Below are 13,792 nucleotides of genomic sequence, written 5' to 3'. Positions count from 1 at the left end.
GCATAACTGTGATTAGTCATAAAAGGCATTCTAATATTCTTTTCTGTTAAATCTCAAATTCAGATTCTCTGACTTTTCTCTTACTAGTAAGAGTTTTTATACCTTTTGTTAAACAGATGTCGTTACTCAGGACAATGATCTGCAACTAGAACTGCCCATAAGAATCACCTGTCAAGCTTTTTAAAATACACATGCCCGAAGATTCTAACTTAGGCTTATGCATGTACTTTGTTTTCAAAGGTCACATTCCAAAAGTATTCTGACACATTTCTGTAGGTTAAGAATTACAGCTTTTTTTTTTTTTTAAGATTTTATTTATTTATTTGACAGACAGAGATCACAAGCAGGCAGACAGGCAGGTAGAGAGAGGGAAAGGAGGAAGCAGGCTCCCTGTAGAGCAGAGAGCCCGATGCGGGACTCGATCCCAGGACCCTGAGATCATGACCTGAGCCGAAGGCAGCGGCTTAACCCACTGAGCCACCCAAGCGCCCAAGAATTACAGCTTTAATAGCAAAATTCAGAGTGTGGAAAATACTACATGATGAATGACTCAATTCCACAGTATAAGAACTGAGAAGCAAAAAATAAAGTGGGGATAAGAAACTTACTGATCAAATTCAACATGTGTAGCTCCTTTGGATACTGATTCAAATAAAACTAAAAAAACTCATTCTATAAAATGATTGGGGTTAACTGAACACCAAACAGACATGTGATGATATCAAGGAATTACTGTTTTAGGTGTGATAATGGTACAGGGATTATTTTTATTTTAAAATATGGAAATTATTTGTAACTGAAAAGGATATATGATATTTGGGATCTGATTCCATAGAAGCTGGGAAATAAATGACAAAAGCCATGTGTTGATAATTACTAAAGATGGGTGATGAATCTATGAGCTCTCCCACTTGTTACTGGAATTTTACATAACGAAAGCTTTAAAATACATATAGATATCGATCCACTTATCTACAGATTTCCAATCATTTGGTGAAACATTTTTGTTCCTGAGAGCACATGGATGCCCAAAATATCGAATCAGATTTATCACATGCAACATAGTTCTGTTAGAAATTATTCAAATGCTTTAATAAAAGAACCATAGAAAAAAAGACTGCAGTATTTTAAGACACAAATAAATAGCCTCTAAGTTTAAAACACACAAAATTACTCACCTAGGTCAGAAATACCTACAAAGGAAAAGAAGAAAAGTTTGAAAAAAAGAACTTACATATTCCAGTTATTAATTATTAAATAGGAATATCCAAAAAGAAATAGGGAACCAGAAACCAGTAACAGAAAACGCATACTTAAATATTAAAAAGCAAAACAACTAATTTCCTAAAACATAAAAGGACATAGAGCAATATAAATCCAGGTAAATTCTAGCATTTTACAAAATAAGAGACTCATTCATATTAAAAGTAGCTTTGGTTTCCAGGGGCTCATCTGTATTTTTGCTGAAGCACTCAACTTAGTTTTTACACAAAAACTATCAATTCTCATTTATTCCCCAGCCCTCCATTTACACTGGTTCATTGCATATTTTACTAAGCCCCAGTCTGGACTCTGTTCTCAGTACAGGCCTCTCCAGACATTTCAAATACTTAAGAAATCAATATTCTGTCACAGGCACCACCTTGATGACACAGTGACAGGAGAGGGAACCACAGCCAGTCTCCTGCCTCTCGGCGTGAGCTTAAGATCATGGGCATGACCTTTAAATTCAAAGACAGGTATTTTTCACCCAAAATGGCTCTAGAAGTCAACTGTGTAATCTGGTATTAGACATGCCACACTCCCCCCCAAAAAACAAAAACCAAAAAACAGGAATCTGTTCCAGTGTTGCAGGAAAAATTGGCAAGATGAAGAAAATGAGATGTCAGTCTCCACAAAGCACACAGATGAGATTTTCTACAAATCTACAGCAATAAAGGAACTGTCCCCTGGAAACAAAGACAATCTACAACCTGCACTTCGTTTTCCCATCCTGGCACATCTACCTATGCTCCCCCTAAAGGTTCCTCCTCCCTCCTCCCAACAGTGCTAACCACTAGCTCTAAATATGGTGTTTACCATTCATCTTGTTAGATTTTATATACATATGCATCCTAAAACAGCACACTGTTTTGCATGTTCTTAACCTTCACGTAAGTGGTACCCTACTCTTTGTATTCTTTCCCAACTTTTTTTCTTAACATTTATGTTTGAGAGCCATAGTTTTAGTTCATTCACTTATACTGCCACATGGAAGGCGCATTTAGCAGTTTCTGATTTTTCTGCTCTTACAAATACAGGGCTGCTATGAATATTTTATGAGTCTCCTTGAGCACCCATGTATCTTCTAAGGCACACACCGAGCAGCTGACCAGTTGGATCAGCTAGTACATACATTCTGACATAGGCTCAGAGAGGCCTAAAACACCAGTTCAGTTCCTACCTTACATTCAGCTTCTAACAGACAATAGCAAATGTATTTTGAATTTGTTGAGACTGGTAATTTATGTGACTATTAGTACTCTCAAAGCACTTCAGGAAGAAATAACAATCCTCTGCAGTTACACTGTATAAAACATGGTTCAAGTTCCCCGCAGTCTGAGCTATCTGCAAGTTGACAGTCATACAAATGACTTCCTTCTCACCAAATGAGTTTTCAACCATGATGTCATCAGACCAGTCCTGAGGCGTGCCTCAATTCATTACAAATATTTGTAAAGTATCAAAGGCTTTGCATAATTTTACATATATAAACAATATTCTAATAGATTTAAGGTTAAAATGTCACTCTGAATTACTTGGATTTCAAATTATTTTTTCCTAAGTAGCAGAGATCTGAATAGAACCATTAGTTTTAGAATCAAACACTGGCTGGAACTAAACCATGGGAGCATTGCCACCTAATATGGCTATGACAAATAAAATGTGGAAAACACTGTACTGTCAACAAATTGAGATAAGCATAACAGAGGGGTCTGGATTAGATGAATGGGGTTGAAGCAAGTTTAGCTGAACAGTTTTTAAAACACAAAAACAGGAAAAGCACCAACACTTCAGTTGTACTTACTCATGCCTTTCCACCCTGGCAAGACTTCTGGAGTAATACTGTCCAGTTCTCGTTTAAAGTCTTCCCGGGCTTGGACCACCAGCTCATGATACTGAGAAACGACCTTAGCCTCAGACTGAGCTGCTTTGACCTGAACAAATACAAGGGGTATGGGTTAAAGTGAACAGAAATTATCATTATCATCCAAAAAAAAGGAGACATTATAGTCACATATTTGTATATTGGCTGAGAATAAATAATATAAAGAGAGAAAGCTAAAGCTCAGAAAAAGGAACATAAGCCCTGTAATGCAGACAAGCCCTTCACCATCTTTTTTTTTTTTTTAAGATTTTATTTATTTGACAGAGAGAGAGATCACAAGTAGGCAGAAAGGCAGAGAGGAGGAAGCAGGCTCCCTGCTGAGCAGAGAGCCCGATGTGGGACTCGATTCCAGGACCCTGAGATCAAAGGCAGAGGCTTATTAACCCACTGAGCCACCCAGGTGTCCCAAGCCCTTTACCATCCGACTATGCCCCTGTCCCTCTTTCTCTGGTCACAGGAAACTACCCACATAGACTATATAAGTGCAAACAAAGAACTACTACAAAATGAAAATTTTCATTTATTAACCAGGACCAAAAATATTACCTATTTTAAGAAGTATTGCTAATAATGGATAATCCACTTTGTGTCCAAGATTACTAACAACTTCTATGCTTTCCAGGGGTAAACAGAAAAAGAAAGGAATCTTATTATTTTCCTGAATTCTTCAAATTCTTTGACTAAAGGATTATATTTAAAAATCTTAATAAAAAAAAAAAGGCCTCTGCCTTGGCCTCAGGTCATGATCTCAGGGTCCTGGGATTGAGCCCCGCATTGGGCTCTGCTAAGCAGCAAGTCTGCTTCTCCTACTCCCTTTGTGATCTCTCTCACTTTCATGGTCCCTCAAAAAAATATTTTTAAAAATATTTTGATGCTATAAAAGATGTAAGAAACGTACCTTTTGGACCACATTATCCAGATCAACTATCATGTTGTGAAGTTTCCCCTCGGCGGCTGTTATATGAGATTTGGCCCCAGGAACCTCTTCTTTTTTTGCATTTTCAATTACACTTTTCATCTTCTCTAGCTCTTCTCTAGAAACCAATAAAACAAAACAAAAGATTTAGTATTATTCCTCATCAACTTTAGCAAAGAGCTTGAATATACACAGCATACAATTGTTAAGAAACTATGAAAAAATGTAATTTGAAAAAAATTACTCGAGTATTTTTTCACAATATATACAAACTAACTGAAAATAGCTTGGTCGGAAGCTAGATTTACTAGCATGAACCAGACAGGGAGCATGGTATACATGGAATACACCGGCTTCAGAACCAGGAAAACCTGGATTCAACTCCCAGATCCACCTCTCCTTTGTTGTTCACCCTTATATGGGTATTAGAAGAAATCAATGAGAAGTACCTGGCAAAGCGACTGCCACATCCAGCGCACTGAATAAACGGCAGCTTTTGCATGGATTATGCCAACTGCGCTTCCGCTGAGAGAGTGCTTAATACAGAAGGCAGAAGCAAGGGAGGAAACCAAGGAGCTCACTGAGCAAATACACATGGGTCTCAAGGAGCCCTCATGATTCAGAATGTTTCACAAACTGGATGAACTGCGGCCTAGCCACCACAAAACACAGAACTCAAGAGCCCCGACTCCAGGTTTAGTGATGTGAGCATACGTCTTAAAACTCCTAAAAGATATGCTGCCGTGAATTAGAAGACTTCTCTTTCTCTATGAATAATAAATACTTTATCTAAAATCCCAACAAAATTTTGAATGAGTGATTCCAAGTTGAGAGGCTAATGAAATCCTTTAGTCAAATGTAGGTTTCCAGCATCAGAGACTGATTTTATACTTGGCTTGCTTGGAGGATTCCTGGAGGATTCCAGGAATCGAGGTCAAGGTGGCATAAAACTAGACCTACTACTTACTAACTACTTTGATAGTTAAAACAAAGAGACTGTGACATACTCTCAAAATTCTGATAAAATTGCCTAAGCCAACCCTGAAAAGTCTTGAAATTATGGCAGAATCTCAGTAAATCCATAGAGATATACCACCTAAAAGAAAAACTGCTTTTTATACAAGATCCTTTATATAGGTTTCTGCCAAATTTACTTTGGCCTAATTATATTTTATTCCCTCTCTCCTTTTTAAGCCTCTCTGTTCCTGATTCCGATACAGATCAAGGAGAGGTGAAGGGAGGGAAGGGTTTCTCTGCCTCGTGTTTGTAACCAGGCAATACAAAGAAAACCCAGCCCAAAGAAAGCCACCAGGAGGCCCTAATTACTTGTTAAAGTCCATGAGTAATTACTTGGCTTTGAGAAGGGCATCAGCAGCCTCATCGACTGCCTTTCTGCGTTCCTTCAATGCACCCTCCACTGTGCGCCACTGAGCCGACTTCTTCTCACCTGCAATCTAAACAAAATATTTTACTTATGTAAACATGAATAATCGCTATTACAGTCACAGGATACACCACCGTGGCTAAATTTAGAAACAAGGGCATCGAATTCGAAGGTTAAAAACTTATATATGGCATTTCTTCAGAGTAGGGTCTCTGAATCTAAGGTTCATGGTTAGAACCAAGGAAGTCCATGAATCCCATCAAAACCAATCACTAAAACTGTAAAAGACTGTGTTCTAGTGCATATAAGCATCTTCTAAGGAGAGATAATATTTTTATTAGATTCACAAAAGGAGAATATGAAGCAGAAAAGATCTGTAAGAACAATAACTTTATGAATTGTTTATTCTTCAACGAAGCATCATTATTTAAAATTCTCTTAACTGCAGGTCTGTCTACCAAAATCAGTTTAAGGGTAAGCAGAAAGTTTATACATCTGTACAGTCCTTACTCCTTTAAAACATTATCCTAAAAAAATGACCCTCTATAATTGGTAAAGTGAAAATCAACTATTGTCAAACCCACCCCCCGAATTTTGTAAGATGTTAATTTTATATATATACAAAAGTCTTCCTTGAAAATCCTTACAGAGGTCCAAGGATAAGCCATTCTGTGAATAGACACTAGGTTTCCCTACTATCAAAAGGAGTCCAACTGTGTCCAAACTGTTTCCAAATAGGGCTTTGAGAAAGTAATTCTGTATCTATTTTAAGAGCCTTTGTGCATCTGCAGTTTTTTTTTTTTAAGAAGTTGGAATCCATTTTTAACATTTCAAAACTTGTGTTCATTCATGTTTCTGATAATTTTGTAACACCAGCTAATATCCCCTAATCTAGTTAACCATTATCATTGTAAAATCTTGATTTCAACAGATTTCATACTATCTAATGTACATAATTACATGCTGTGCATTCATTGGGAAGAGGAAATACCCTCTTATGGAGCCTTTCACCAAAGCAATACCATTGATATTTAAAGCTTCTAATCAATGTCCTTCTGAAACATACGAGTCTACTTTGGTTTGAACCCAAATTCCTGATATCCTACAACTTACACCCTTCCCACACCTGTATAACCGAAATATTAAATATTCTCTGTGTGGTTTCCACTTTCCTGACTGAACTTTGACTGAAATCTAAATTTTTTTCTTGGACATTAAATAAACCAGAATTTTCTTAAAGTTTTTTTTAAAGGTTCTAATTTCTAGTTGTTTACATCAGAGCTCTAACTTTTCTGTGATGTATGTGCATAGGACTAAAGCAACGTGAAGCATGTTTAAATTCTGTAAAAAGCCCACAGTTATAGTGGCAAAGTAACTTTACTTATTGCACAAGGTACTGATCCCTGAGATTCACAGTTCATGTATTTATTTTTACTCTTCAAACAACTTGGTATCTAAATACATTTTTATACACTGAATAACTGAATGTAATTATTAAAACAATTTATTACATCCCAGTAGTACTGTTTTAATTTATTCTCTGATGTGCTCAATGTAAGTTAAATAATCAACCTAAGCATTTAAAATAGCTGGTTTGGGGGGCACCTGGGTGGCTCAGTGGGTTAAGCCTCTGCCTTTGGCTCAGGTCATGATCCCAAGGTCCTGGGATTAAGCTCCACACTGGACTCTGCTCATCAGGGAGCCTGCTTCCCCCTCTCCCTTTGCCTGCCTCTCTGCCTACTTGTGCTCTCTGTGTGTCAAATAAATAAATAATAAAATCTTTAAAAAAAAAAAAAAAAGCTGGTTTGGGGGCACCTGGGTGGCTCTGTCAGTTAAGCACCCAACTCTTGATCTCAGCATCATGAACTGAAGTCCTGTGTCAGGCTCCACACCCAACAAACAAATAAAAATAATAAAAAATAAAACAGCTGGTATTTGGAGGTACGTGGGATTTCCATTTTGCTTTTTTTTTTTTGTTTTTGAGAAAGAGAGTGTGAGAGGCAGGGTGAAGCGGGGGGTGGGGGGCAGGCAGAGGGAGAGGGTGACTCTTAAGCAGGCTGGCTCAATGCCCAGCCCAGAGCCGGATATGGGGCTCCATGCTGGATCTCATGACCCTGAGATCATAACCTGAGCCAAAATCAAGAGAAAATCCCTAACCAACTGAGCCACCCGGGCGTCCCTTGTATTATTTCTTATAACTGTGTGTCAAACTAAAGTATCTTAAAGTAAAAAGTTTATTTTAAAAATGATTGGCTAAAAAATTAAAGAAATTTAAAATGGTTGGCAATTTTTAAAGCAAAAAAAAAAAAAAACCCAAAAAACGAACGACAATGGGACGCCTGGGTGGCTCAGTTGGTTAAGCAGCTGCCTTCGGCTCAGGTCATGATCCCAGCATCCTGGGATCGAGTCCTACATCGGGCTCCTTGCTCGGCAGGGAGCCTGCTTCTCCCTCTGCCTCTGCCTGCCATTCTGTCTGCCTGTGCTCGCTCGCTCTCTCTCTGATAAAAAAAAAAAAAAGAACGACAAAATAATACTCAAGCACTATTAAGATATGAGAGCAAATATGAACTAATTATTGTACTGTATCATTATTGTGAAATAAAGCACTATATGAAACTCATTAAAAACAACATGCAAAGATCTTTCCTGTCTTGTTTATTAAAAAAAAATTACTCTTGATAGTCTTCACTTAGTGGGAGAAAGCCCATACTAAAAGGAAGAAATCAGTCTTAAATAATACATGGCTATCCATTCTTTGGCTCACCTCCGAATTGTCCATGGCTGCTTTCAAGACATTGGAGTGCGCATTGACAGCTTGCACCGCAGCATTCTGAGCGATAATGGCCTGTTGAGTGATGTGAGCAGTTTGGCTCAGAGCATCTTCTAAGCTCCTGGCTACAGCTGAAATACAAAGAACAGTAAAAAACAAATCCCTCCCTGCTAAATAACTTTACTGTAAACTTCCCTGCTTCTCCTACTGAGTCTTCCTTTGCATTTCCTCAAAAATGTAAAAAACAAAAACAGAGATTTAGAGAATCATTTCATTTGCAAGTATGGTAAAATGTTAGTAATTACTAAATCTGGTGGCCAGACCTATGGGGGTTCATTATACTATTTTTGCTTTTATATACAACTGAATTTTTTCAAAATAAAAAGTATTTTCGTTTTTTTGTTTGTTTTGTTTTCTCCAAGACAAAAAATTGCTTAAAGAAGGCTAGCATATACCTCAATGGGAGGAACAAGTTTAAGGCACTGTTAGCCCCTATAAATTCAGCATAACCATCAGCATTGTTCAGTTTAAAGAATGGTCCCATAGATCCACAGGGAAAAAGAGATGCCCATTTCACCTCAGCATGTAGGGATACTCACAGCAACTTATATCACCAAGATATAAGGAGATAACAGACAAACAAGAGAAAAGGATAAGGAAATAAGGCAGCAAAAAAGAAACTGGTTTGGAAAGGACAGTGTTTTCTGTAAAAGAAGTCAAGAAACAAACAGATACCATGATGCAAGAGGCTACAACCTACTAAAATCATATCTCTACATGCTGCTTCAGGAAACAAAAAGAAACCTAATTAAAAATAAATAAATAAAGCAAGGGATGACTCCAGATATAATACTAAAATGGCAAAATGATCATCTGAAGAAAGCAAGCCAGTGAGAAGACTAATTTATCACATATCAGATAATTTTACAAGGGAAAATATATTTGGCAGGTAAAACAAAAACAGAAGGTGATTCTGAGCAAAAGCAGCATAAGCTAGAGATGAACAAATGGAACCTAGGAACCACCTGCGGTACCCATGCAACAAAGATGAAAGAGAAAGGTGATGAGAAAATACCACACCATGAATGTGAGACTGAGGTTCACCTGAAGACACACGGGGTATGAAGAGAGGGGTACAAAGGAAAAAAGAGGCAGAGAGGGAACGCGTATGAGTTAAAGGGGGTGGGGGAGCCTGGGGGGAGACCCCCCGCCCCCACAAGAGAGCACAAGTAACAATAAACCACTTCACAGTGGCCCATAGGCTCAAAGTCTTCTTCAGGTCTATTCACTGTACTTTGGATTCTTCTTTCTCCCTCCCTTTCTTTCTTTCTTGTTTTGTTTTGGCTACTCAGTTGTAGGAGTTCCATATATATTTTGGGTATTAACCCTTATCAGACTTAAGGTTTGCAAATGGTCTCTCCTATTCCACCCGGGTGCCTTTTTGTTTCGTTAGTTGTTTCTTTGCTATACAAAAGCTTTTTTAGTTTGATGTGGTTCCACTTGTTGATTTTGGGTTTGTCTGTTTTTTTTTTAGACAGAACACAAGCACGGGGTAGGGGTAGGGGTAGAAGCAGACTCCCTGCAGAGCAGGGAGTCCGATGTGGGACTCAGTATCATGACCTGAGCGGAAGGCAGACACTTAACCAACCGAGCCACCAAGGTTGCCCCTGGTGTTTTGATTCTCAATAAGAATTACAAACACAGGGGCGCCTGGGTGGCTCAATGGGTTAAGCCCCTGCCTTCAGCTCAGGTCATGATCTCAGAGTGTCGGGCTCTCTACTCAGTGGGGAGCCTGCTTCCTGCCTCTCTTTCTGCCTGCTTCTCTGCCTACTTGTGATCTCTCTCTGTCAAATAAATTTTAAAAATCTTAAAAAAAAAAAAAAGAGAGAGAGATTTAAGAATTACAAACACACACATTTTAAAAGTAAAGCCTGAGAGAAAACTAAGAGGTGATAGAAAAAATTCTTAAAATTTTCACTTTGCCCAAAATGAAAGATAAAAACTGGATGCAAAAAAAAGGGGGGGGGGGATAATTACAAAACAGCAGACATCACTCTCTTAAATGTACAACTTCAGGGCATCTACATTATAAAAGGTGAAAAGTGAAAAATAAAAACATGAATAAAAAATTGATCTTGATGGGTGCCTGGGTGGCTCAGTGGGTTAAGCCTCTGCCTTCGGCTCAGGTCATGATCTGAGGGTCCTGGGATCGAGTCCCGCGTCGGGCTCTCTGCTCAGTGGGGAGCCTGCTTCACCCCCTCTCTCTGCCTGCCTCTCTGCCTACTTGTGATCTCTCTCTGACTGTCAAATAAATAAATAAAATCTTTGAAAAAAACAACTATAAAGAACTGCCATAAGACTTTAAAATAAACACCTCAGTCCAGCAAAAAGCTACATATCCCCTACTTCCACAAACATCTTTATACTGCCCAGTACAATAAATGATGTGCCCTACACCTTGTTTAAGACAAGAAAAAGACATTTTTAGATAGATCTCTTTTAAAAACCATCAAAAAGTTTAACATAAAATCAAAACTTGAAAGGGAATATGCTTCAGTTAGCTGGAAACCAGCCATGTGCAGAACATTTCACCACCTTCCATCAGATAAGGGGGCTATTAGACAGAGTCCAAAGGCTGGTAATAAACCACAGCAGGTGCCATTTTGACCTATACAAATAAATTTATGAATTAAACAATTAAAAGGCTTTCAGGGAAGTTGCCAAAACATAAACAACTTCTGTTCCACAGAACACAAAGAATCTTTAGCACAAACCCCAATAAACATAAATGGATTAAGTACAAGTATTATTTGAAATTTTCTCCAACTATACACTAAGAACAGCCTTTGTTACCCAGGTAAAACGAGGTTAAATGGAAAGAAAACAAATGATGAAATAAAGGCGGTACACATACAAATGCCACTAAAGAAACCAAACTAGCTGATGGATCAGAAACGTGTGCCGATGGCTGAAGAAGACAGCAACTGATGGAGATGACGCAGAGTGCTTAAGAAGCCATCTGGTTTACATACACTCAATCTTAACTTGTTCTTGCTTTTCCTGCTGTGCAAGGCGAGCTGCAACTTCTTCGGGTGGTCGCTCCCGTACAGAAGTTGAGGATGCTTCCTCTTGCAGCAAAAGTAAATAAGAGGAAATCAAATTTCAGCACAGAATTTCAACAGCTCAGAGGGAAATAAAAACACCATCGTGTGTACTTGCCAGTTCTATCAACTGAAGGCATTTTTGTCATTAGGATTCTAAAACGACATCACCAGTCAATGATTCCAACTGAAGAAATAAGGGATCAGCTCTTATACCTCTTGCTTTCAGAGATTTATTCAGACTCTAAAGTTTAAAAAAATTCCCTAAGCCAGTCTGCGAATAAAACCAGTATAAGCGGGTACTTACATACTGTCTGGAGGTTGCCTAGGCATTAAAGAGTTCTGATGGACAAATCATTTACAAAACCACAAATATAAATAAACTACCTGAAGCTGCAGGCTTGGGCTGCCCTTCACCAATTCCAGGGTGCTCAGTTTTTATAGATTCCTCATGCTGAACCGCAGGGGCTGGGACTGATGGTGTATCACCTGCTGCAGAAATAATTTGAGCTGCCTCTGTAGGTCCTACAAATATATGTTACTCATGGTATTTGTAATCTCCTGGGTTAACACAGAAGAACACAGGAATCTACTACAACTAGCACCCACTTCACATCTGCCTCCTTACAGACACAAATGCAGGTGCTGCCACTACTCAAACAGGCAAGGAGACTACGGCCCAGTCCCCCAGAGACACAAACCCACACAAGATGGACAAGAGGGGAAATGCACAAGAGATCCCACTTGCATTTTAAGCACCATGGTTCTCAGGCAGGGCTTCTAGTAACATACTAAATGGTATTAAATATTAACATATGGGAAGTGGCCGGAAGATTTACATATTAACAAAGGAAAAACAGTATTAACAAAGGAAAAGTATTAATAAAGGAAAAACAGACCTGTAATGAAGAAGGTAAACAAAACAAAGTAATCAAAAGATATTTTTTCACTGCTTTGAACAGTGTAGAGATGATACAAGAGGTGTGAGCAAGAACAGTATGACAGTTTTAAACACAAAAGAAGAAAGGAAGACTGGAAAAAATCAAGAGCTTATAAACAAGTGCTGGGAAAGAAAATAATTAATCCAAGAGGTAAAATAGAGAAGGAAAAAAGAGGAACATAACAGAGAAAAAAAATTAAATAAACTGAAAGTCCCATTTAAAAGATGAAGCTGGATTACTGCAAGGCCTATTACCTGGTCTCCCTGCTCTGCTCTTGGTCTCTTTATCTACTCTCTGCAATAGCCACTGATCTTATTAAAATAAAAATCAGGTATCAATCCCTTGGCTCAGAACCCTCCTAACACCTTCCTATCTCTCTCAGAATATGAAGCAAAATGCTTATAACGGCCTCGAAAGCCTGCCGCAATAGGCTTCCTGCTTCCTCCTGACCCCATTTTCTACTATTCTTCCACTCCTGCTTCATGTGCTCCTTATTAGTTAAATATACTAGGCCTTAGCACAAGCTAATCCCTCTGCTTGATGCTTTTCTTCCACCAGCCTTGTAGACCTGCCTTAATCCCTCATCACTTTCTAGTCTTTCCTCAGATGACACCTTTCAGATGATACTTTCCTTACCCCCTGTGTTTTAAATTGCAATATTCCCCCCAACACATCACTTCTGACATCCTATATATTTTACATATTATTTATGTATGATCTTCCTCCCCATATCCCACTAAGAAATATTTGCAGAATTTGTGCTTTTTTTTTTTACTATTTTGTTCATTGCTATAGCCCCAGTGCCTAGAATGTGCCTACTATGTTTGGCAGATAGTAGACAATCAATGAATATTTGCTGAATGAAAGAAAATCAAGAGGTTTAATCAAGGAGAAACACAGAAGTTGAAATGTTTACTGAGCAGGTTAGAGTTAGGTAAGTGTCATAAATTGGGACAGAATTACTGGCAAATCATGAATTGGGGAAAAAAACTCCCCAGACCACAGCTATATCACTGAGAAGAGAAGAGAAAAGCTAAGAGTCAGGGGTAAAATATAAAGAAAAAGTGTTGGAGGCAAGACAATTCTTGCCATTATCCTCACTGAATAGCTATTCACAATAAAGTCCAACTCCATATCCCACTCAACTCCTAAAAAGGAGTGTCAAATGATAGGTGTAAACACTTCTTTCCTGGTAAAAACTAGGGACAGGAAGAGTGCTTCCTGAGGTAGGAGCCCCCTCTTGACCCTGGGTACAAATTCATTAAAACAATCTATCTATAATTTTTAAAAAACTGATTCTAAGTATAGGTACCTGTTGTTAAAGCTGGAGTGTCTCCCTTCTGTTTTTGGAGTTGTGAGGCAGGCTGTTTGGATTCTTTCATTACCTCTGATACACTGGAGATTTTTAGTGGACCAGATTGAATCTTGGAAATAAAAAACACATAACACTTCAGATATAATACTGTTGGTTTTTTTTAAAGGCAGCACAGAATAACTTGTATTATTTCGAAAGTCAAGTACCTCAGGCTTTT

The 13,792-nt window shown here is 38.3% G+C and overlaps 1 protein-coding gene across 3 annotated transcripts in view; it reads right to left on the bottom strand.

Annotated features, from left to right (window-relative positions):
• Positions 1 to 13,792, bottom strand: part of LOC309870905 (MICOS complex subunit MIC60-like) — a gene marked incomplete at its 3' end in the record, with an annotated part of 37,495 nt that overhangs the window by 535 nt on the left and 23,168 nt on the right. The window contains exons 4-10 of one of the 3 annotated variants that reach the window (XM_082743492.1): positions 13,573 to 13,684; positions 11,707 to 11,844; positions 11,251 to 11,346; positions 8,213 to 8,349; positions 5,415 to 5,518; positions 4,047 to 4,182; positions 3,053 to 3,197 (exon numbers count right to left, since the gene is read on the bottom strand). In XM_082743492.1, coding sequence (XP_082599618.1) covers positions 3,054 to 3,197; positions 4,047 to 4,182; positions 5,415 to 5,518; positions 8,213 to 8,349; positions 11,251 to 11,346; positions 11,707 to 11,844; positions 13,573 to 13,684 — 867 coding nt within the window. Of the gene's footprint in view, positions 1 to 3,052; positions 3,198 to 4,046; positions 4,183 to 5,414; positions 5,519 to 8,212; positions 8,350 to 11,242; positions 11,347 to 11,706; positions 11,845 to 13,572; positions 13,685 to 13,792 lie in introns of those variants that run through there. The other 2 variants (XM_082743493.1, XM_082743494.1) reach the window with 2 other exon arrangements.

This window comes from Mustela nivalis, assembly GCF_964662115.1.
Source record: "Mustela nivalis genome assembly, chromosome: 8".
NCBI lineage: Eukaryota > Metazoa > Chordata > Mammalia > Carnivora > Mustelidae > Mustela > Mustela nivalis.
The sequence above is the reverse complement of the archived record's forward strand: the minus strand, read 5'-3'. Positions and strand labels throughout refer to the sequence as shown.